Source organism: Spermophilus citellus (genome assembly GCF_964194105.1).
Source record: "Spermophilus citellus genome assembly, chromosome: 6".
NCBI classification, from domain to species: domain Eukaryota; kingdom Metazoa; phylum Chordata; class Mammalia; order Rodentia; family Sciuridae; genus Spermophilus; species Spermophilus citellus.
The window spans coordinates 161324142-161349015 of NC_138187.1; the positions used below are offsets into that span (position 1 = coordinate 161324142).

Sequence of the window (24874 nt, forward strand, 5' to 3'; positions counted from 1 at the left end):
GAGTTAAGAGAGGTGGATGGCTCCTAATTGACCTAGAGGGATTTTACAGCATTTTGAAAGCAAAACAGCAAGATACAGGAAACAAGTTGTATATAGTATTCCAGTTTTTTTAAAAAGTGGGAAAAGAGAGGCCTCTGCCTATGTGTTTATAAGAGGTGTAGGAGGTGAGGGCAGGACAGTGAGCAGCCACCCTCCTCTCCTGGGGCTGCAGATCGCCGGCCCTTACTGTGGCCCCTGCACCTCCTCAGTGCTCTTCTGCTTTATCCCTGCCTCCTTCTGTCTCCTCCTCTCGCTCTTCCTGAGTGTCACCGAGGCTCCTCCCGTTTCCCCACACTCAACAAGCAGTCTCAGAGGAGAGGACACAGAGATGAGAGGCACAGTCCTTGTGCCCAGGTGGCTTTCTGGCTGGCAGCAGAGATGAACAGAGCCCTGGATCACACTGCCTGTGTTGCCGGTGACCCTGAAGCGCCCTTGTTTGTCCTTCTCCCACTGCTAGGGACTTGGGGAGACTGGGTTCTGTGCTTTGGAGGACGACAGCTCGCTGCAGTGTTTTCACCTCCCACCCTGCCCTCCTCAGCTCGCCCCCACAGAACTGGGGGTTTCATCACCAGCCCTCCGTACAGCTTGTGGCCTGAACCTAGGGCGAGCAGGCAACTTGCCCAGCCACGCGGCTTGTCAATGGCAAAGCCAGAGCAGAACCCAGCCTCAGGCTCCCGCCCCTGCTGTCAGACACCGGATCGGCTCTGAGTGGGCTGGATTTTTCCACATTAAACCATAGTAATTCTATACTCTCTAATGGCTTGGTGTTTCCCTCCAGTTCCACAGAGGGGGACAGCATGCCCCAGAGATCTGAAGGCAAGATCCATACCTCTCTTGACAGAGCAGACAACTTCTCCAGGGTCCATGTCAGTTTGTGGAAGATTTGCTCTGAGAGCCAGTGACCTCAGGCGGGAGAAGGGGTTCTGAGTCCATTAAAATTCATGCCCAGAGTCTGATGGATCACGTGGGAGCTGCTGTAACTGAAATCACTCCTGAGGTCACACTGTGTGTTGACCCCATATTCCCCGTCACAGTGGTGGATTCAGGGAATCCTGAGCCAGAGAGAAAAGAGTGTGTCTGGGCAGAGGAAGAACAGTCTACCCCCAAGGTGCAGAAGACAGTCAAGAGAAGCAGAGACGGACAGAGACCTTGTGGTATCGGCCTTTCCAGGGGTAAAAACAACACCCAGATATTCTGTGGCCAAGAAGAGGATGGGAAGTAAATGAAAGAGGGGAAAAGAGAGAGAGTGGGGAAGAGAGGGAGGACAGACCGCGGGAGAGAGGGAGGGAGGAAAGAAGAAGGACAGAAGGAAGGAGGGGGGGGGGAGACGGAGAGAGGTAGAAAAGGCAAGAAGGAAACTGCTTCACCAAACTGATGCCTGTCAGATAAAAGAGCCTGGAGCCATGAATTCCGCCAGCATTTCTAGGGGGTTTAATACAGCATTGCCATCATCTTTTCTTCATTCTTTTAATGACATACATGCCCGAAGTGTAGCCGTGGAGCCTCTGAACTCTGTATATTTCTGTAATACACAAAGAAAACAGCCGTCACATCCATTTTAAGGAACTTTTAAATACATTACAGTGAGGTCTATAGGCCCCGAATCTAAAGGGACCAGCACAAAGCCTGTCTGTACATCATCTGTGAGGGGCCTGAATTCCAGCCAAGGCAGATTTTTAAAAAAATAATAAAATAAAATACTGTGTTTTTCTAAAGGAACATTATATTTTTAAACTGGAAATAATTGTATTTTGTATCTTATGTGGCATCTGAAAGTGATTTAGTTGAACAATGTGGTTTCTGATTGGTATTTGAATTGGTTCCAGAACATTTTTCATAATAACCATCTTAAAGATCCCAATTATCTGATCCTCTTTCCCCCTTCACATGGTTTCATAGGAGGTTTCCAGAGAAAGAGAGCGATCTGCAGGGGCTGGCGGGCCGGCGCGCAGTTAGCTGAGCAGGGCTGGCGTGCGGGCCTCAAATGAAGGGCCTGCTCGTTAGCCTGAGCTGTCCAGGACGCATTTATAGCTCCATAAAGGAGGCCTTGGCATTACCAGGATAATTACTTACTAAAACAAGCCCATAAAACCAAAGGGTCGCCTTGACTCAAAGGCAAACAGGGAAGTTTTTTTTTTCCTTTTAGTGTTAACATGTAAAACTAGTAAAGTGTATTTAGATTTCTATAAAATCAGCTCTGGGTGCAAAAGGGATGGTTGACTTACCAGCTGGGCAGCAAAATCAACTCCCCAGGCTTACAGAGGGGCTAAGGAAAGTTGTCCCGTAGAGTACGAAAGAATGCTCATGGGTGAAGGCCTGGACTCACTTGCCAGGTACAGATGTCCTGGTGTTCTGGGTGAGAGAGCATACTCAGGAGTCCGACAGCAGGCTGCCACTGCTCGGCTCCATGGTGCGACGCTCGGCTCCATGGTGCGACCCTCAGCAGTGACCCAGACTCTGTGTGTTACGTCCGTCCAGTGGAAATTATGTCATACCTCTTTGACGGGCTCACTGGAAGAAATGGATAAAACCACACACATGAAGGGCTTAGCACGTACCTGGTACGTGGCACACAAAGGATGTGGCTCTTATCACAGTAATGGAATATTTTATTGCAATAAGAGTAGTTTTTATTATCACGAATATGAATAATAGGATTAAACTTTTAAAACATTGATAATCATATCTTTTTTTCCATTGGAATCTCTTCATTCCATTTCACTTTTTAGCTGACGTTGAGTGTCTGTGTTTAGGAGGTTCGATGGACATTTTGACACACACTTTGCGGAATGAGTAAATCTAGTGACTTAACTTCCCATACTTACCATTCTTGTGTGTGGAGAACACTGAGAATCTACTCTGCTTGCAATTTTGAAATGCACAAGGCTTTGCACTTTGACCCGTGGCTACCCTTTCTCCCTGGCCCCAGCCTCACCACTGTTCTGTTCTCTGTTTGTGTGAGTTCAACCTTTTCATCTCGATGTGGATGTAACTGGAGGACCAGATGGTGAGTGCAATAGGCCAGGCCCGGAAGGACGAGAAAGGGCAGGCTTGTATGTGAACTCTCATAAGGAGGAAGCATTCTGGGGTCACTAAGTGTAGCGCTGACACTGTGCTAGGCATCTGAAACAGTAGAGCTTCCTTAATTCTCTCCAGGTAAAGTTCTTACCTAAGGTGAAGAATCTGGTAGTGGCTGAACTCAACGTAGGGCTGCCAGGTTTACCAAATAAGACTGCAGGACACCCAGTTAAATTTGAATTTCAGATACACAATAAGTAATTCTCATCCCCCTCTGCGGTCTTGAACACGTGGCCCTCAATGTCATGGTATTACCATCCACGCAGCTGGTAGGATCGTTCGTCACACTCCCTGGAGGCCTCAACATGGCACAGTGTCACACTCGAGTCACATGGTCACCCCTAATAGTAAGGGAGTCTGGAAGTGTAGACATCTGTGTCACAAGAGCAAGAGGAATAGGCCTAACTGAACAGCTCGCAACCTCAACCATACACAGGGGCAGTCCGATGATGCAGCACTGGTGAAGCAATCTTAGTTGACCCCAAGACCAGTGGGGATCCACTGAGGGGGTTTAGGTAAAGAGCAGAGATGTGACTGGATTTGCAGTTTGTAAGGAATCCTCTGGCACCCAATTGGAGTAGAGGTTAGAAGTATATAGGAGTGGTTGGTTGTAGGGAGATCGGTTTCAAAGACATGAGAACAACCCAGGCTGGACATCCTGTTGGCATGAAGCGGAGTGGCGGGCGGTGCTGGAGCCAGGGAGGAGGAGGAGGAGGTCAGCCCCATGCACCAAACCGACACCAAGGAGGAAGAGGGAGTGCAGAACAGGCCCGTTTCCCCTGCTGAGCTGTTTTCTGCTTGCCGTTACCAGAATCACCTTAGCTGCTTTTGCATCACTAGGCTTCTTGAGCAGCAGCAGGAAAAACCAAGAATCAGAATTATCCTAAAGAAGTCACTGGATTTGGAAAACGTCACCAGAAGGGCTTTTGTGGCCCCTAGGCAAAATCACCAGGGTCTGAATGGGTTCAGCACAGCCTGACATTAAGAAAAAAGTTAAGTAAAATAAAGTTAGAAACCACCCACTGGAATGTGATAGGACAGGGAGTCAGCAGACACAGAACGAGTGTGTTACCTTTTTATTGTTTTCTTATACATAAACTGAGGGCAGTAATGCCCAGTCCTCCTCCCTCCTGGGACTTCACTGTTGTGAGAAGCAAAGGCCAGAGAGATCACAAACTCAGAGGAGCACAGTGGCTCCTGTTAACAGGGCTCCCTGGTGTTTGAAGTCTCTATAATTGCTTGACCTAGCTATTTAAGAAGAAGTCCATCAAAGTATTTGCACACAAAGTAAAGAATCTCGTGTTCAAAAAGCCCGTTCGTTCTTTTCTTGTTTTTACTGCTACCTAATATAACAGTAAGTGAAAGCGATTTTCCTAGTGTAAAGGGCTAACCTAAACAAACACAAGATGCAGGAGCTTGTTATTCAGTGCACAATTTAATTGGAGAGTTGAGAGTTTGGTGGTTGGTTTTATTGGTGTAAAAGAGGGGAAACTATTCAACTCTAGTTGGAAATGATCTTTCTTGTGGTACTGAACCTTGGTTTTTTTCCTTTAGTCATCGAACAAGCTGAAAATAGTAACAGGTAACACTCCCTCAAGGCTGGGCACTGTTCTAAAGATGTGTGTTTGTGTGTGCATCACGCACATGTTTATATGCACACACACGAATATACCCCTCACCGTGATCTCATCTGCAAGATACCACTATTACCGTCTCCATTGCAAAGACAAGGAAACTGAGGCGCTGACAGGTTCAGAAATTTGCCCACAGTTACAAACCTAAAAGGTAGCTGTGCCAGAATTCAAGTTCAGGAATTGACAGACTACGCCCTCCAACCCCACTGTGCCGCCTCCTCTAAACGTAGGAAATGCTCTGCCGTGTGCTGTGTTCTGCTCCCAATAAGACCTCACTCAGCTTCTGACGATTGCGTTGTTTTCTCTGGAAGACTTTCCCTAACAGCACTCTGATAAATTACTCCAAGAAGTACCACTCACTTGGCCCACAGTTACTAAAGTCAGGCTAGTAAGATAATCCCAGATGGGTGGGAGGACTGGAAAATTCCACAACCAACTGCTGTCAGCTAGAGCCCTATCCAAGGGAAGAGGTCACTGCCAAAGTTGCTCCTTCAAGATGGTGACTTTGGGGGGGCACGCGTGTGCAGCGGAGGGGAAGAAGCATCCTGTCCTTCTTTTCCTGCTGCCCCTGTCTTATCATGGAGAAGGCAGCTGCTTGACCTGAATCCTGGAAGCCAATCACATTCTCATTGATCTAAGGGGGAGTGACGATGAGTAGGACAAAGGAACAGAAAAATAGGAAGGAGGAGGCAAGAAATCGCAGAGGTGGGGAAGTCCAAGAGGAGGCTGCTGTGACCAGCTCACAGAAGGCTCTGTGCAAGTCGGGACTTTCACTCCTCAAAGATCCAGGGAGCCGCCAACGGAAGCCTAGCAGCCTAGCAGGCGGTTTCAGGGTTAGGGGAAGCACTGCATTTCAGCTCAGGACGTTCTGAGCTTGAGATATGAGGCACATTGAATAGGAGCGTTCTATAGGTAAAGGGAAATAAAGTCTATGGTTCAGAAGAGAGTTGTGGACTAATCTCAGTCAGTTAGTAGTTGAAGTCACAACTACCAGTGAGATTTCCCAAGTGGATGTACAGAAGAAGGAGAGACAGTAGAGATGGGAACCCTGCGGGATGGTGACATTCAAGGGTGGGGGACAGAGGAAAGATGAGCTGAGGACAAGCAGGGGGAGTTGCATGAGCAGGGCCCTGGAGAAGCCAAGGGAGGAGGCAGCAATGTTTCAAAGGGTGTGGGCTGACGTGTCAGGCATCTCCGAGGGTGAGGTAAGGTGAGGGTTGCAAGTTCCTCCCGGTCTCAGTGGAGATGCAGGGCCAGCTCCTCCTCCCAGAAGTGGAAGCTGGTTGGGAAATCAAATGAAAGAGCCAATGAAGAGTCTTCTGAGCAACGAGAGGCACAGGTGGAACGTGGCTACCGTTCTGTTCTGCTCCAGTGTTTCTCCAGGAGACTGGAAAGTGGCATGGAGCCCTGCAGCCCTGGTTTCTCTGACAACCTCTTAAAGAAGATCAGGGTGACAGATGTCCCCTGAGGCAGAATTTCATTTAAGATTTAAGCTATCAATTTTTAGGTTATTTTCTAAATCCCCAAACTAAGCAAAGCGGTACACCGGATCCTCTTTGGGGGCTTAGTTACCTAGTGTAAAAACATACAATGTCCCCAAATGCAGGTCTTACGTGTATTTGAGCACAGAGCCACTATTTGAACTGGGTCTTTTCCATTGTTACAAAACCCAGATGATTCCACAGGTTGAAGGGAATTTTCATTCATTACTTTAGTTTTCCTCTTGGGTTTATTAGTACATTTAATTCCTAATACCCATGCAGGCTGGAGGGTGTTGTGTGAGAGGAGGATGTTCAAAAGTACTCTGCTCTGTAAAGGTTCACCCACTTGCCTTTTACCAGTTTTATGGTCCCACGGTTTGCGGTCTCAACCCCTCCTCTTACTTTCTGTGGGGTCTCAGATGTGTCACCTGGCTTTTTAGAACCTCAGCGGCCTCACCTGTCTAAAGAGGACAGTGAGCAAGATGCTCAGTAAAGCCCCATGTTCAACACCTGGCGTTGGCAATCATTTCCTACAAAGAGCCCTGTGACAGACACTCTGGGCCTTGCAGCTCCATGGGCTTGAATGCAGCCACTCCACTCTGCTATCACCACACTGAGGCAGCCACAGGCAACATGTGAACAAACGATCGTGGTCATGTTCCAATAAAACTTTATTTATAAGAACAGACACTGGGCCAAGATTTGGCCCACAGGCCATCATTTACCAACCTGTGTCTCAGACTTGAAAATGAAGTGCTTTGATTTACAATTCTAAAATGCTTAGAATAAGCTGTTATTATGTTCATATCCCAGGAAAGGCAAATTATTCAACTACTGCCAGTCTCCAAGTGTCAAGAGTCATAAAATTTATCTCACACAATGAGGTTCAGTATTTCATCAGGAAACGATCTGGTCCCTCAAAAGGTAGATGAGAAAGACTAATGCAAACCTAGTTGAACTTAAAAATCTATCTCGATTCAATAATGTTAACAGTCTACTCAAGAAATATTTAATCCAGGTGTGGTGGGGCACACCTATAATCCCACCAACTCAGGAGGCTGAGACAGGAAAATCACAAATTCAAGACCAGCCTCAGCAACTTAGCGAGGCCCTAAGCAACCCAGTGAGATCCTGTCTCAGAATAAAAAAATGAAAAGGGCTGGGGATGTAGCTCCATGTAAATTTTTGTCTCTGGTTTAAATCCCCAATACCTCCTCCCAAAATAAATGTTTTATATCATTTTGTTTAAAATTCCCAGTATCTGAAAGCCCCACCTCCCCTGCTCAGTGACAGTGATGTGTGAATGAGGAGGAGTAGGTAGGATGTATGGCACCTCAAGGGTCATACACATTCTAGGAGCAAGTCCCCTTCCCTGTCCTGAGGGCCCCCTCCCTGCCCACACAGGTGCTGCTTGCCCTGCTGGCACCAACAGCTGAGGTCTGTGGTCAGAGCCATTTCCATGTTCTTGGCTGGGGCTGGGGCTGTGCAGGGCTTGGGAGTGACCCTTGGCTGACTGCCTCACCTCGGCTGCTGTTGGGGTTGGAGACCCCCCTGAGGCCTGGCTGTGACTGCCATCAGGCCTGGCTGGAGGTCTGATGTGCACTTGTGCTGCGGAGCCATCTGACCCCAGCACGGTGACACTCTTTTGCCAAGTTTCCTAACTGTGCTCTCAGCTCTTTCCAGAACCCATCTACATAGGATCCAAGCTTGGCTCAGGGATGACAGGCCTCACAGCTACCTCTGCCCGAGCTTGTTGTGTGATCTGGTACGCACAACCCTGACCCAGCTTGGCTCCGAAGGCCTGTGAGCCTCCTGCCCAGTCCCAAGCTGTGTCTTGGAGTTTACTGCCCCTCGCAGTAAGTACCTGGGAAGGGGGATATCTGTGCTGCTCTCTCTCTCCCTCTTCTCTATCGCACAACCTCTGCAGCTAGAAGGAGTCAGCTTTTCTTGCAGGGCCCCTCCATCCTCCTCTTCAGCTGCCATGGAGCCGACCTGGAGAACACAGCATGAGGTCATCTTCTCCACGCCAGAGGGGTTCTCCCAGCACCCTTCATGCTAAATTGGTCATTTGCTAAAGGGAACAAAGAAGGTATTAGAGGACACCTTTTTCAACAATGTCTGGCTGGCTCTCAAACCTACTCCTTTGTTCAAAATCTATCTTATATGTCAGCAGCTATTCTTTCCATGTTGATTTCCTTATGCAAAAATATATAATCTTCCCTCAAACTAATGGATGGATTGATGGATACATCTGGAGCATCAGGATGAAGAACTTATATTCCAAGAGGAAAAAAAAAGAGGAAGGTATATTTCCAAAATATAGCATTTCTAGTTAATTGGCAATTCTTTCTGAAGTCATTTGGTAGACCACGAAGACCACTAAATAGAGAGAGGCTCTTGAGAGTGCCAAGCTCAGGTGGGTGGGTTGCTAAGGATGCATAAGGGGAGAAGAGCAGGCAGAGGCCAGCATATGCAAGGTGGGCATGCTGCAATAAGCCACAGGCAGAGGGAAGAGGAGGAGAGCTCCCAAATGCATTTCCCAAGTGTGTAGTCCAAGGTTACCATGGGAGAAAAGCAGCTATGTATAATCAGACTGCAGCCCAGCAAGAGGCCTGGAGGAGAAGACTGAAGAATGAGCTAAAGCTATGATTGTGCAAGATCTAAGCACTGGACCTGAGAGTCAGCAGTACTGGTGGACAATACCAGAGGACAGAGAACCTTGTTCCAAAAGGGGGTCCATGGGAAACTCCCTGGACTATGGGAGCAGATTCAAAATCCAGGAGATGATGGTGAGGGGCCCAACAGAATGCTCTAGGGAGAATTAAAAAGCATCTGGCAAGAGAAACATACTTTAAAATATTTAAGAACTAGCTAGAAAATTTATATTTGATTATAAGATGGATAATTGCTCATAATCAGAAATTTAGACCCTCAATTTAAATGCCATCTCACTACCTACAAAGCCATGGAAAATCCATAAGTAGTGTACTCTTGACTTTGAAGTGTATTAGACATTTTCAGAAGTATATTTCATTCCTAATTGTACCATCCCGTGGCTGACATCAGCATTTCTTGACATGCACTGGCTGATAAAGAGATGGAAGCAGGATTAGTAAAACACGTCAACCCAGCATTGAAGTGCCCCTCAGAGAGTGGACGATCCCTTCATCTACTGGCTACGCACAGGTATCACAGGACAATCCCAGGCACTCGGGGATGCAGAACAAAGATTACACTGATTCCTGTCCTCGAGGAGATTAAGGCCTAATGGGAAGGAAATAAATACATAAAATCAACGTAAATACATACAGATGTGCACAGCAATTACAAGCGGGAGATGGTCTATGGAACCAAGAATCAAGCTGATTAGTTGAAGAATGGTTAGGTAAACCTCAAAAAGATGTGTAAAGGAAATAGGGATTCCAGGTGGTTATCAATGTGCTTTCAGAGAGAATGTTGGTTCCATGACACTTCTTAATGTCTAAACTTGTAACATGCAATCTCCAGTATCCAAGAAACTTTGTTTCTAAAATACACTTACCATCCAGTAACCAAAATGACTACTAGGTTTAAGAATGGATTAACAACTCTTGTGCATGGCTACATCTCTAATTAAAAAAATAATAATAATTCAGTATGAGGAAGTTTACTACAGTGTGATAGCAAAAATATGTATGATGAAAGTGTACAGCAACTTGAACTTGTCACCCACCAGTGGTGGACAGTGTAGGCTCTCCCTCTGTAGCCCATAAACACCATCACACAGTGGGCATTCTGTGAGTACGTTTCTGTGCACTGGGACAGCTACAGAACACACTGTGACCTGTTCTGAGGCCTGATATGAGCAGGTCCTCAGCTGTGGGCTCTCTTGGACCTTCTGTTGTGGCTTTTCCAGGCCAAAGGAACCAGGAGGGCCGTCTGTCAGGAGGCTCAAGGCATAACTTCCATGAAGGGGAGGGATTAAGACTAGAGGAAAGTAAGGAATCAAATCCTTTGTCCAAAGAGGGAACCAGAAGACACATCTCACTTAAGGGGGGGGGGGGGTCCAGAAGTGAAAAGCTTTAGTGCAGAAGAGCCTAGAAAGAGCTTGGAAGGACTCTGGAATTCCACAGGCTGCAGCAGTCATTTTCCTTGCCAAAAACCCACCCAGAAATTCTTAAAGAAAAGAAAGAAAGAAAAAGAGAGAAAAGAAAAAAAGAAACAGAAATAAAAGCCTATTGGGACCAAAAGCATTGACTAATAATTCTTGAATCCATCTCCACAATATTATTCATCCCCGCCAAGGTCAGCTTTGGTCACGCGTGGCCGGAGGTCTGGGCATGCAGTTCCCAGTTTTATTTTTACAGTAGTTATGGAGCCCTTTACCTTTCCAAGGGCCCCCGTCACTTGTTTCCCACCCGTTCAGACCACCCACCCACGTTCCCACACACACTCCCAGACACGCCCACACAGACCCGGATTCTTTCAACCTCAGGGTCCAGGAACACTGCTGCTCCAGACGACTTCACTTTACGCACTTGGACCACCCCAAAATAAGTTTCCCTCTCTGGGGACCCATCTAAGGCTCTTACCACTGGGCAAACATTTATAGAGCACCTACTGTGTGTGAGGCACAGATGGATGTAGGGGCTGTAGGAAGCTCTCCAGGAGGCCGAGAAACGCGAGCGCTCTGCTCTGCTGAGCAGGCCCCTTGCCTTCTTGTGGGAGACATGTACGTGTGGGAGTGGGGACGGGGTGCCCAAGTCCAGAGGCCATTTCCCCTGCTGCCCATGTGCCCTTCCTGACTTTGCTCCTCCTCCCCCTGGGCCACTCTTCTCCATGGCTCTTCATCTTGTGCTGTGTGTCTCTCCCTCCTTTCCTTCCTTCCTTCCTCTCTTTTCCACTCCAACAAAACCTCCTTGGGAGGTGCCCGAGGTGGAACTCTGGCTGTACGTTCCCTGCTCCCTGACAAGCCCTTCACGGGAGTGGGCCCTGTGGTCGTGACAGGAGAGGGACGGTGCTTATGCTGATTCAGAAAGACTGACTGTGAGGAAACCGCCCCCCACCCCATGCTGCCCCTCAGGGACGGGAGGAGGCCTGGCCACCAGCAGCCACTGCGTGGACCTCAGCCTTCCCACAGTCCCAGCCAAGCCCTCCAGATAATTTATGAGGTGTCAGGATATTCTGACCACAAGGTCGGAATAGAAGGGTTTTCACACTTCAGCTGCCATAAAAGAGAAACAATTTAATCCTGTCTTTCGCTGGCACTGTTTTCACAATGAACAGGGGATGGGGTCGCCTGGAGATTATTTATCTAAGCACAACGACCAAGACTGCTGCGAGATGCTGATTTCGACCCTGGCTTCCTTCTCCTCCCTTCCCAGATGGGCCGGGCACTGGTCTTTCTTACTGTACCAAAATGGGACGGGACCTTCCACCTAGGCAGTCGCCCTGTGCCAGAGAATAAACTAGATGCCTGGTGGCTCCGTCCTCCACTCACTTTTAGTGGGAAAATGGGTTCAAGTCAGAAAGGGGCAGGAGGAGCCCCGTTCTTGTCCTGCCCGTGGTCCCGCCAAGCCGCCGTCTTGAGTCTGCAGCAGTGTGTTCCTTGGCGGGAATCACGGCCTCCTGGCTCTTCCCGAAGCTGCAGCACCATGGAGGTTCTGCTGAGTGGCCCGAAGCTCTGCTGCCAGGAAAACCCAGCGTCCGCTCAGAGAAACAGCAAGGCAGCAGCTCAACGCTCCTCCCTCCACCCGCAGGTCGCAAGGCCAGCCCTCTCCCCAGCACCATGTCCCCCAGGCTCTCAGCCGGCCCAGAGGTCATCTCTGAACCTGAGTTGGACTAAGGGTTTCACTGTAGGGTGCTCACGGAAGCTCCCAGAAGGAGAGGGCTCCCTGGTGCTTGGGCCCAGAAACAGCAGGCCTTCCCAGGCTGATTCCTGTGAACTTCTGGAGAAACACTCCTTCTGGATTTGGCCACCTGACAGGAAGTCAGGATGAAGCACAACCTATTTCATCAACCTTGGAAGAAGTAAAGCTGGTTAAATAGAATGAAGTGAATCTCTGTATACTAATAGGAAATGACCTTTAAGAAACATTAAGATCCGTCTGGTAGAATATTATGCTGCCATGTGTAGGAAAAGAAGCATCTACACAGAAGTTTATACTCAAAAAGACTCAAAAGAATGCAGAGGCTGTCTAAGGGGTTTCCTTTAAAGAAGAGGACTAGACACCTGGGTCAAAATTCAAGTGGAGATCTTCCCACCATGTTTTTTAGGGTTTTCTTTTTTCTTTTTTTTTATTTTTTTTTTTTTTGAACTTTTTAAACCAAGAACTCATATTGCCTTCATGGGACAGTTTTTAATTTAAGTAAAATCCCACAAAACTGTAATGAGAAAGGGGAGTGAAAAGGGAAGCCAGAGAGTAAAGCTGAGGACGTGGCTCACTGTTGGGACAGTCCCATCTCCAAAAGCCACTCCCATCCTGCTAAGTGAAATGAGCTGGTCCCCAAACACCAAAGGTCAACTGTTATCCCTGATGCGTGGACGCTAACCCACAATGAGGTGGGGGGGAGGATAAAAAGAACAAAAGTCACTCCTCTGAGCGACAGCAGTGAGCTCCCGGAGGAAAGGGGGAGAAATTCCTTACTCTCCTGTGGGTGAGAAGATTACCTCCAACAAGGACTTGAGTCAATGCCTCCTGCATTTTAACATCCAAGAAGCCTCAGTTTCACGTAACGTGCTGAGTCAAACCGGCTTGCTCCCTGCTCTGAACAAGCCGAAGCTTCTGCAGCTCCGATGTACTGCTCGCCCAGTGATCATTACCTATCTCACCTCCAAGCCCAGTAGGTGGGAGAAAGTGCACCGAGCCTCGGCCAGATGGCATGTGACAGTGCCAGCGTTCTCTGTGTTCACCGTGTGAATGATTTTCTCTCTTGACCGCAGTGTTCTCATCTGTAAGGGGAAAGATCTGAATGAGATGCACTATCTGAAACTGCCTTAAATTGGGGCTGAGGCCCTGCGTTCAATCGCCAGCATTCCCTACCCCAAGCCTTAAATTCTACAGATCTCTGACAGACATGGTCACCATCTCCTCTGTGCAGGTGGCACTAGGACCTGCTGCAGGCATCTCAGAGATTCCCCCATGCTTCCACTGGACCTTCAGGTGAATGCAAATACCAAACTACCTTCTGTCTGACTTCTTCCGTCGTTGTGGATACTTGGACTTCTTAACAAGGGGGAGAGTTCACCACAAACCTCAGAAACAACCAGGCTTCCTGAAGTGCGTTCTGTCCAGCCAGACCTTTGTGCAGAAGGAACTACTGCATTGTGAGCCCAGCCTTGGAGACTGGCATGGCCCCAAGACGGGGATGGAGGGGGCAGTGCCATGCCCATTATCTCAGGGCAGAGGTTGGCACTGAGGGCTCGTCCCTTGATAGACAGCCAACACCACTAAAACAAAGGCCCCCCTCCCGTGTTCCATCCCACCATAGCTATCTGGGACTCCGAAAGAACTGTGTCCCTGTCAGGGAGAACAGCGCACTCTGCTAGAGCAGCGTAATGGTGCCCTCAGGGTCCTCGTGAACAGAGATGGAGAGAGAGAAGGGCAAGCGAGCTCCGAGGAGGACAGCCCGTCAACCACTCTCCTCACAGGTGGGGAAACAGGAACTTGGTGGGTGGGCAGAACCCGAAGATGGGGACATCTGAGCTCATTTCCCCTGGGTGGGTTATAGGAAAATGGCCAAGAAGCTGTGACCACACTTGGAGATTGACAAGGAACCCACCTCCTGCTCCCAGGAAGCCACACCATTCTACACCAACAGACGATGCAGTCGCACAGCCCTGCAGACAGTGAGCCTAAAAGGACCCACGAGGGGAAAAGTGGAGGAGACAGCAGCCAGTGGGTGAACCCCATGGGTCACCTAGTGCTCAGGAATCACCTCAGGCGTTAAACAGCTCTTGTGGTGTGACTAAGGAGTTACGGGATGTGGACACTAATTTTCTATTCAAATTGTTTCTCTAAAATAAGTGAGAGATGTGGACAAATGCTCAGACCCCTCGTATTTATTTTAACCTACTTCTTCACTCACTCACTTTATGGTGATTCCACATGATATGATTATGGCCGAGACCACTCCTTAGGAAGTCAGCCATGATTTCCAAGGAGTTCTTATATTTAAGATCGAGGAGCACACATAGCCACGTATTCCTGAATCTGTTTTTAAGTAAAGAGATGTTATTAGACTTCCTGATGGGATTATTTGAAAGGTGCATCAAATCATTGTATATGAAATATATGTGCACAGATAACATATTAGAAGAATGGAAGAAACCAACAAAAGAAAGAAATCCCAGACCTGCCTTTGACTAGCTGCAAGTGTCACCTTGGGAAAGTTCTCAGCCTGAGCCACAGCTCCATGAGAGAGACTCGAAGATGAGAGATCCCACGGTGTTGTGCACGCACGGCAGCTGAACGGCTTGCTGCAGGTGGGAGGCCAGAGCAGTGGCGGACAGGCAGTGAGCACCAGGTGTGGACATCATCCATGGGGTCTGGACATGAGGCTGCCCTAAGGCCACCAGCACACTGTATGGGGTGCATGAAGAGCGTCAGGATGCTCCTCCTGAGCCCCTTGGCCTCCCAGAGGTCCTCTTGGTGCGTCTGCTGGGCTGGTAACTGTTTCTTCATGTGCTGCAGGGCCACACGCACAGGAGGCGCCATCTGTCTCCAGTGACACGTGTTTACCCACTTGCATACCTATCCCTCACTTGTCCACCTCTTCTCCCAGAAAAAAAATAAAGGGCCTGTCTCAGTCTTTCATTTGTATCAGCCTCCTCTAATTTCCTGTCCGAAGTGCCCTGATATTTAGATTAGAATACTAACAGAATATCTGCAGGCCAAGGGGAGAGAGAAACCAACTGCAGTCTTCTGTGGGACCCTGGCCTCCTCACCACCTGTTTCCTGGAGGCCAGGTGTCCCATTCAGGTCTGCTGTCACTGAGGGACCCCAGGACCATGCCTTGCCCTGTGGAATAAGTGAGGTGGCACAGCAGACACCGTTGCTGTGGCCCAACATGTGCTTCCCCCTCGGACTTGCTAATTAAACCCCAAGTATTTAATGTAGTTAGGTAACAGAGATTGCAGACTTTTAAGAAGTTCAGCCTCTTCTCTGGCCTCACTTGCCATGTCATTCTGTTTGCCAGTGATCAGAGGTAAGTGTGTGACTCAGACCTGGCTAATGGTTAGGGAGCAAGGCAGGAAGAACTTCTAGAAATGATTTTCTTTCTTTAAACATACATACACATGCAAACTTGCGGGGGGCGGGGGCATTTCCTCCTGTCTCTAAATTTAGTTAGATGACAATGTGTTGCCAGGAGCTGTGGCAGCCATGCTATCATAATAATTTACCTCTCTAAAGAACCCAAGCCAATATGCTGAAAATGGTGGCGTAGAAAGAAAGAATGGGAAAATTGATGACATCATTGAGTCACTGTGATTGCCCTGGGATCATCTCTCTTGTAAAACATAAGCTAATGTCATTTGATCTTCTGGTCCTTAATAGTTAATCCTAGCTAATACAAACATGCATTTTGAAAGAAAAACAGAGTGCTTTATAACAGCACATTCATTAATCCTGGACCACCCCCTGGAATATCTAACACATATGCCCCAAAAATAATTAATTATAAAAACTTTTCTATATTTCAAAGTATTTTCACACTCCTCTTACTTCTTCTTGTAGACTTTTCCATTAAAAAAATTCACATGATTTTTCTATTAAAAACTTTATCATATAAATGTCATAATTATCTTGCCTCCATTAATCCCAAATTTCCACAAATACAAAGTTCTGTTTTATTCTCTCAAATTACAAATTTATAGTTTAATTATATTTATTGCGTTTTTCATGCCCCCACCCACATTCCTTATCCCTTCCCAGAGAGGCTTTGGCTAAAAGCACCGATTCAGGGCCACAGAGACCCAGAGTCATGCTTGCTGTCCGTGTGAGCCACCCAACCATTTATTTTCTCTGACACTTCACTTCCTCATCTCAAAATAATATCTAGGTCTATTACCAAGATGAAACCTTGGCACAAATAAAATCTCAAAAAAATATATAGGAAGAAAAGAAGCAGGGGGAGAAGAATAATAAAACAGTAAAAGGAAGAAAAGGAAGAGAAACACCTCAGGGGAAGAGGGGTCAAGGGTGCAGAAGAAAGAGACAAAGAAGGAGGAGGAGGGACAACGTGAGAGGACAGAGGTGACCATGAGGGAGTGGGGTGGTCACTGTGATCCAAGAAGAACGTGAGAGGCAGAGAGGCTGACACACTTGAGAGCACGGCAAGGCTGACTGTCCGCTCCTCAGTGCCCCGCGATGCCCCCCCCCCCCCCCCCGGGGCTTCGGTACCCAGCTGACGCTGTCTCCTAGAGTTTGAATCTAGTTACTCCAAATATCACTTCAGAGTAAATTACTATTTAGTTAAAGGATTGCAATCCTTGGGCAGTCATCCTCGTATTTCAAAGAAGTGATTGATTCATTAAGATTCCGGTGCAATCAAAGAACCTGGAGAAGTCCCTGGGATTTGTTTAGTCAAATATGAGGTTCAGCTCAATTAAATGAGTTAAAAAAAAAAAAAAAAAACGTGATTCCTTGGATTTCTTCTCTAATGGCCAGGTGTCCTCCTCTTCAGTGATGACAGGACGAAGGAAAGAGCCTTTTTTAGCCCCCGATGCAAGAGGGAAGTCTTCACAAGGAGGGCTAAAACAAGCCTCAGGGTGACCATCCCACTGGTCAAATGTCACTTAGTGCAGAGAGTCTAAAAAGATGGATTCATTTTGTGCAGTCTGACGCAGGCAAACGGCAAGTCGCAGAGAACTGGGAAGAGCTCTCCGAGGATGCTCTAGGCCCCAGTTCCCTCCTGCAGCCTGGTCTCCGCCACGCGGTTTCCTGCTCTCTAGGGGGCACGAAGCCTCCTCGTTTCTGACTTCCCAAGGGGCTGCCTGCCCAGAGGCCGCCCCCCCCTGCAGACTAGGTTACATCAGCGGCCATTTCTCAGGCACAACCGTGGACATTGTGGCTGGTTCTCATCTTCCCTCCATAAAGTCAGTTGGGCCAAATGCTACCTCCATCACGTCACCCGAACCCAGATGCCATCACCTTGCAGGGTTTGGCTTTCAGCTCCGAATCCTGTTACCTTGCAGCCCAATCCCAGTAGAGTGGCTTCACCCACGAAAGCAAAGGAAGGAAACTCTTGCCTTGGCCTGAATTAATAATGTAGAACGGGGAGAAGTCTCATCTTTCCAGTCCAGAAGATGTGTGCATTGTTTGTTGGGAAGAGCCCTTGGGGAGGCAGAGATTTCAAGTTCAGCATTTATGTGGCACATTTTTCAATTAGACGATACACAGTATGGCATTTCCCCCTCCCTTCACCCCTTCTCTTTTATTACCACATGACTTCATCTCCCCATGTGACTGACAGAGCCCATTGGGCTCAAGACTGATAAAAAACATCTGTGGGAGAAAAATTGCAATTTAGAAAACAATTAACTACATCAATTTCAATTCATTTGGTTGGCCAGAGAAAGAAAAGTTGTTTCAAAGAGGAAACTCGATCTGCACTGGTTATGGATTAAAGGGCACGCAGACTTGTTCCTGGGGTCCTGGTGCAGAGGAAGACACCCAGCTCAGAGTCGGGGTGCAGACCGATGCCTCCGCGAGGGGTGCTGCAGATGCTGACAGAGAGTAACCAGCGAGCATTTCTCTACTTTTCCAAGGTCTTCTTGTTTGTAAGACATTTTTCTTCCATTCTCTTGAATTCCAAAGAACTGGAGGACTTACTTGAAGGACATTTCCCTCTTTCAAACATTCACCAGATGCTCCAAGTGAAACTGGGTTTGCTGTTGAGGGTCCTAAGGTCTGAGGTGTGTGTGTGTGTGTGTGTGTGTGTGTGTGTGTGTGTGTGTGTGTGTGTGTTTTCTGTTCTGCTTTTCTTCACCAGCTCTGTGAGCACCCATAGGTCCATTACTCTGAGGTGCTCAGAATCTTTGTGTATTGCGGCCTAAAAACCTTAAGGAAAGAATTTTAATACCAAGCAGGTCACCTCTGAGTGCTTCCTCTTTTGCCAGAAGCACCTACCTAGATAAAAATTATTGCTCTCACTTGCTGAGTTCTGTCTGGAGAGCAGGTCACCGCGACTCACACCTTGACTCTATCTCATTCACTTGCAGCATAATTCCCAGTGAGCTGCCTTAACATTTCCATATTTTTCAGGTGAGAAATTGATGTTTCTCACTTAATGTCACTCATGGGGTCTGAAGACCTAAAATCAAGATCCAGAAGCAGGAATTTTATGTTATTTGATTAAGAAACAGTAACGATCCGGAAGCTCCTTTGAAGAAGGAGCCAGTTGGTGGGAAGGTCCTACTAAAGATCCCACTCCTTTTCTTTGAACCAATGGGAAGCACACCACTTGGACAGCACATGTTTCGTTTTGCCTACTGTCGACAAGGAGCACACTTAGAATGACATCAAGGGGCCCAGTGGGTTAGGGCCCTCTCCACTCCTAATGAGCCGGTGTGAGTGACGGGACCACTCAACGCATGGTCCACTTGGCACAAGGAGGGCTGGAGGCTACAGAACAGGAGCAGGGTAGCCTGGATACAAAGTAAAGAGGAAAAGGAGGTGCAGATAAGGGCGTTGGAAAGGAAGAGGGAGCCAGCCGAGGAGCCTCTGGTGGGCAGTGGTGGAACCCAGGACCCGAGGGTCTACTAGGATACAAGGATTTGGGCTTGTGAGTGGGGAGCTGGGAGTGGTCTCACAGCTCAGTAAAGTCAGATGCTGCTGGGAAGAGCTCGACTAACTGGGGACGTGGATGGAACAATGCCTGGATTTAGGCGGTAGGTACAGGGGCCCTGGAAATCTCCCTGCATCCTTAAGAGATGGTTGTGGACAGGAACCTCAACACCCCCTAGAGGAGGTCGCTGGTGGGGAGGGGGTGAGACCAGAAGAAACCAGGAGAGAGGTAAGCAGGGAACATTGAGAAGGCAGATGTGGGCATGGTGACATCAAGAAAGACATGGGACTGAAAATACTAAGGACGCCTGTCCCCTTCCCCACCCTGCATCCAGTAGGTGAGTGGTGAAGAAGGTCTTGTGTGGCTCTTCTGAAGGTGACAGGAACAGAAAAGTACCTGCTCCCGGTCAAACACTGAGGAAAGGGCAAAGTGTGCGTGGTAAGGTCTTCTATTTTTGTTTTTACTCTTCGTTTGTTTCGGTTTGGCTTGATTTGACGTCTCCAGGCGGTGCAGGACACCAGGGCAATGCAGTCAAAGGTGTTGCTGAACCTACCAGGACCCATTGTCTTCTCTGACTTTAAAAGCCAGGCACAAAACGTGACCAAATAAGTTTTCCAGTCTTTCTGCTTCTGTGCTTGACAGGAATGCCCCCAGAACTGCCCCAGAGAAGCCGTAGCTCTACAGGTCATCAGGAGACGAACCCTGGAGCTGGCTAATAAAAAGAAAATGATTTTCCATGGGAAATAAACAGATTCCTCCTACATCTGAAAGGTCCTGGTCTTCTCTCATGACTCCTTTTTTCATTTTTCCAAAATGTTATCTTTCTAACACTAAAATGATGTGCTTATTTATATTTATTGCATCTCAGTCTCTCCTGGGAGAGATCCTAGAGCTTCACACCCAGCAGGCCTTCCAACAAACTGTGCTGGATGGACAGAATGAAACTGCGGAGCCTTCCAACACAGGTTCAGGGTGGAGAAAGCAGGGACTCATTCTGAGCTTGAATTTCCATATGAGTCTTCAAAGCCCAAGAGAAACCCTTGTCATGAGATATATCTGGCAACTACATTCTGGGGACAGCTCTGAATGAGGCTGTTTCCTTTTCATCTTGAACTTGAGGTTCCTCTGAGGGCCCTAAGAGGAGCCCTTCAGGAACCAGGAATGAAATCTAGAGGCTCCAACTCTTAGTTATAAGGATCTTTTCTGAAGATTCTAGTTTTCCCTCAAACCAAAGCCACCTACAACTAAAAAAATAAATATTAAAAAAAAGTGCAGGGCCTGGGTTGTGGCTCAGTGGTCAAGTGCTCACCTAGCATGTGCGAGGCCCTGGGTTCGATCCTCAGCACCACACACAAATAAGTAAGATAGAGGTATTGTGTCTAACTACAACTAAAAAATAAATATTTTTAAAAAGTTATATTTTTTTTAAAAAGTGCAAAAAAAAAAAAAAAAAAAGACCCTCCATGATCTGGCCCTAAGAGAATCCTTAACTCGTATGCCTTAGTACACCTCTCCCTGGCCTCCTCTGCTGCATCTGTACCACTCACCTTGCCGGTGCTCAAACAAGCCAGGGGCACTCATGATAGGACATTTGCACTGGCTGCTGCCTCCCCCCATGGTATCCACACATTGTAAGCCCTTACCCACTTTTCTTCTTTGTTCAAATGGCTCCTCTACAATGAAGCCATTACCACTGCTATTCGAAATTACAATCTTCTCTCATGACTACTTTTTTCATTTTTCCAAAATGTTACCTTTCTAACACTAAAATGCTGTACTTATTTATATTTATTGCATTTCAATCTCTCCGAGGAGAGATCCTAGAGCTTCACACACAGAAGGCCTTCAAACAAACTGTGTTGAATGTATAGAATGAAACTGCCTAGCCTTCCTCAAATCCCAGAGATGGAGTGAGTTTCTTTTTTCTCTATATTAACTCTTTGATTATTCTTTTAGTCTTTTTATTATGAATTATTATCATTTATGTACCTGTCTTTTGCATTACCGAGCCATGATCTTTTGAACATTCTCACTACCTTTATTTGCAGAAACCAGTACAGTGTCTGTCATAAACCAAAAACATGCCAACTTAATGAATGTGCAAAGATGCTACACACACAGTTCCTTGACTCCAAATCTCTAGCTCTGCAAGTCAGTTATTGTTTCAAAGTCTCTTCCCAACCCCCACTGTAAATACATGTACATACATACTCCACTAATTGAGATAATTTAAAACTATTTTTCACATATTTGCTTAATTAACTTGCAGTGACCTCTGCAGAAACACTGGCCTCTGATGATTGTAGGAGGTAGTCTTTTGGCATGGACACCAAAGCATCAGAGTCAGCTGGAACTAAGGAAAGCAATAACACAAACGGTTTTAATTACTCATGACAGGCAGCTGAATCTATGTGACACAGGCCCTCTCCCTAGTCCATCATTCAGAAAAGGCCAGTTACAGGAAATGGTGGAGAGGGAAAAAAAGAAGGGGCCACACTGTGTCCATAACACAAAGCAGATCGTCTTTCATATGCGCGACCTTATTCTTTCTGTTTAAGGTTTTTATGCTGGTCCCAAATCTATACAATGTCTGACCCACCAAGACTCATCATGCTTTTATGCTGGCTTTCAGGAGGTATAACTCCGATTTTTAAAAAAGGAGGCAGGTGAATACTGCAAGCATCCGTGAATCACTATGCAAACCCAGGGGTCCTGCAAAGTTCATGGAGAATCTCAGGCATGCTTGCAGTAAATCTGTGAAGTATACAGGTGAGCCTCTTCCACTTCTGTTCAACATTCACAGAAGGATTGACTTTATCTATAACCGAGTTTCTCTGGACCTGTTGCTCTATGGGAAATGGGTGAGGATTAGGATTCGCTCTGTTATAATCTGCACCTAATTTTAACATGTCTTTCTTACCCAGTGTATATCAACCTAATGAAACCATGGGCTCTGGGATGGCCATATCCTTGGGTTGGATGCTGATAAAAAAGAGCAAGCAAGCTTCCCTACCTGAGCAGGATTTGACCTCAGGACCTGATCATGCTTTGGTTTCTCCCCACACTCTTGCCTGGTCGCTGAGCTCACCGGCCTTGTGTTTCTGGACATTTCCTCCTGGCTCTCACTGCTTGCTCTGTTTGGCCAGTGTTCTGCTCGTGGAACTTCAGAAGCCCTTGATTTTTCCCGCTGTGTTGCTGATTCCTATTCGATGCCTCTAGAAATCAAGACAGCCTGGGTGTATCTGCTTTTGACATCACCTTGCCTTCTTCCCGCAACAGTCTTGAGCTCCTGCAGTGTGATAAGGCCTGTGATAGAGACAGAGACTCTCATCACAGATACTCCTGCAAGGAGCTCAGGGTTTAATCGAGGAAATGGCACTAAGCAGATGATTATGATGCCGAGAGACATGTGCTATGACAGGATAAGCAGAGGATGGCACAGAACTGGGCACTTCCCCACCAGCTGGGCGCTGGGTGAAGGAAATTTCCAGAAGTCTGCAACATGGAGGGAATCTGGGCCAGAAAAAATAATGCAATATATTCTATGCTGAGGAAGTGATGTCTATTAATGTCCTGGGCCATATATCATGCTCCTTCAGGAACACAGTCAGGTATAGCTGCAGGGGTACAGTAGTACAGGCTAGTGAGGGAAACCAGGGCCAGATCATGAGGCTTTCTAAGGTATTCTAAAGGCATAGGAGTCATGCTACGGGTGATGGGGAATCACTGGCAGGTTCCATAATGAGCAGCAGTGTGCAGGATGGTTCCACCACCCAGCTATTCCCTTCCTACCTTATCCTTCTCGGTTCTAAAGAGCCCAGCTCCACACCTCCTCCCCACCAGTTTCCTCAAGCAAAAATAATCCCAGCATCAATCTGAGGGCTTATTTAAAAAACACGAATTATCCCACTTCACAGAACCAAACCCTCCTGGGGATGAAGGCTGGGAATCTCTATTAATGAATCTCCCCAAATGATTCTGAGACAGCTGGACATGGACAGGTATTTGGGAACTAGTGAAGGCTACCACTTATGCCACTGGCTTGCAGATGTCCTGATAAACACAAGGAGAATTTGTCTTCCTAGATTAGACTGAAGACAGCTGGAGTAGGTCACCTAAATGTCTTCCTTCCACAGTATCTATCTATCTTCAAGGCCAGAAAAACCACTCTCCCGCCTGCACCTTTCCAGAACTTGTGTGTGTCCTTTGAGTAGCACGTCCACACCTCCACATGCTCAATGAGGCCGCGTGATCTGGCTCCAGTTCCTCTCAAACCACTGCTCTCTGTACCTTGTACCTATTCCTAAAAATATAGAGGGTGATGTTACACAATTTACTTCCAATCTCCACTTTCTCCATTAAATTAAGGATAGATGTGGAGTTGGGGGATTTGTGCAGAGCAATAAAGATCTAAGTGGAACAACTTAGGAAGGGAAACAGAGAAGGCCTCTGGCTTGCTCACCACCCACAGATGTCACCACCCACAGATGTACCCCTGCAGCCATACCTGCAGCTTCTAGGTGCTGTTATGGGCCAGGCTATATGGGCAATGACCAAACAGACTCCATTTTAGCCTGAGACTCCGTAACATAGAAGAAATGCTTCTCCCATGGGAAAGCGCCACCTCTGTGCCCATTAATAGTTACCTAACATAACATACTTGGCAACACAAAATAGCAATCTTATACAATGTAAAATTGTTCTCTTTGCTTTCCCTTTTTCTTGGGCAATGTAACTTGTCAGAGATTGTCTAGACGTTAGTAACCATTCTCTAACTTGTACTCAACTAGGGTCATTTTGACCTACTTCCCTTCTGCTTGCTTGCTGCTATGCCAACCTGGAAAGTCCCATGGGAAATACCAATGTACCCATTGCATTGTCTCGTTAACTGCCCAGTTCAGCTTCTGTACTTGCTTGCCTACATTGGCTAAACCCCCAAACGTCCCTATGATGGTTTTTTGGCTTAAATATGAGGCCAAATAAAAGTGGGCACACCACTCTACTCGTTCTTTGGAGACCAGAGTGTCTGCCGCTGGCCAGCACTTAAGGCTTATTTGGAATGGCAATGTGTGGTCTGAGAGTTATTTGAGGGTCTCGGTATCGTTATAACAGTGCTACAAAAGGAGAAAGTTGAAAGATGAGAGAATTAAGCGTGCTGGTGTAAAAGAAATAGAAAATTCCCAGGACAGGCCGAAAAGCTCCAAAACTCATAGTGGGCTAAAGCCTGAGCACCCAGTTTTATCCCACATAGGGCTGACTGGTAATGGTTCACCATCTGACTCGGTCTGGCCTCTGGCTTGCTCACCACCCACAGATGCCAACTCATCTTGCGTGTATGTGACTCCAGGCTACAGTGAGTAATGGCCATACCTGGAGGTGCCGAGGTCAGAGGCAGTGACACCAATTTCCAGCACACTAGAGGAAATTACCCAGGTAGCTGTAAAGATTCTATAGGGACAGTCTTCCTCTTACGTTAGCGCCATGCCTTGGAATGATGTTTATGGTAGCCTAGCTGTACAGGAGTAGGCCTTCTTGACTTTAATTGGTTATCAGAATTTCATGGAAGACTCAACATATATCAAAACACATGAACTTCTACATGAAAATATTGGAATGTTTTAAAGACAAGAGCAGGAACATGTAAACATTCTGCTTATAAATATTAGAATTTTTCTTTTTGAAAGATTTTGGGTTATTTTTAAATTAACCCTATGCCTTATGTTAATCCAGCTAGTTCAATTTTAGGTTTTAGGCCATTTCTTTGTCCACTTCTTTTGATGCCTCTTTTCCAAGTGCACCTTCATTTCAATCAAGGAACCAGGAGCAGCCGCAAGGGAACAGGCAGTGTTGGAAGTCAGTGGCTAAAATTAGATT

General features: G+C 47.1%; 1 protein-coding gene across 1 annotated transcript; it reads right to left on the bottom strand.

The window, feature by feature from the left end:
- Positions 1–4260: 4260 nt before the first annotated feature.
- LOC308651209 (uncharacterized protein) lies at positions 4261–24584 on the bottom strand. The gene is made up of 7 exons (XM_081298162.1): positions 24417–24584; positions 22089–24370; positions 21292–21353; positions 14304–14424; positions 13044–13163; positions 8097–8224; positions 4261–6030 (listed from the first exon to the last, which is right to left on the bottom strand). Exons 2-7 carry the CDS (start codon positions 22107–22109, stop codon positions 5988–5990), a joined length of 495 nt encoding a protein of 164 aa, XP_081154288.1. The 5' UTR covers positions 22110–24370; positions 24417–24584; the 3' UTR covers positions 4261–5987.
- Positions 24585–24874: the final 290 nt, after the last annotated feature.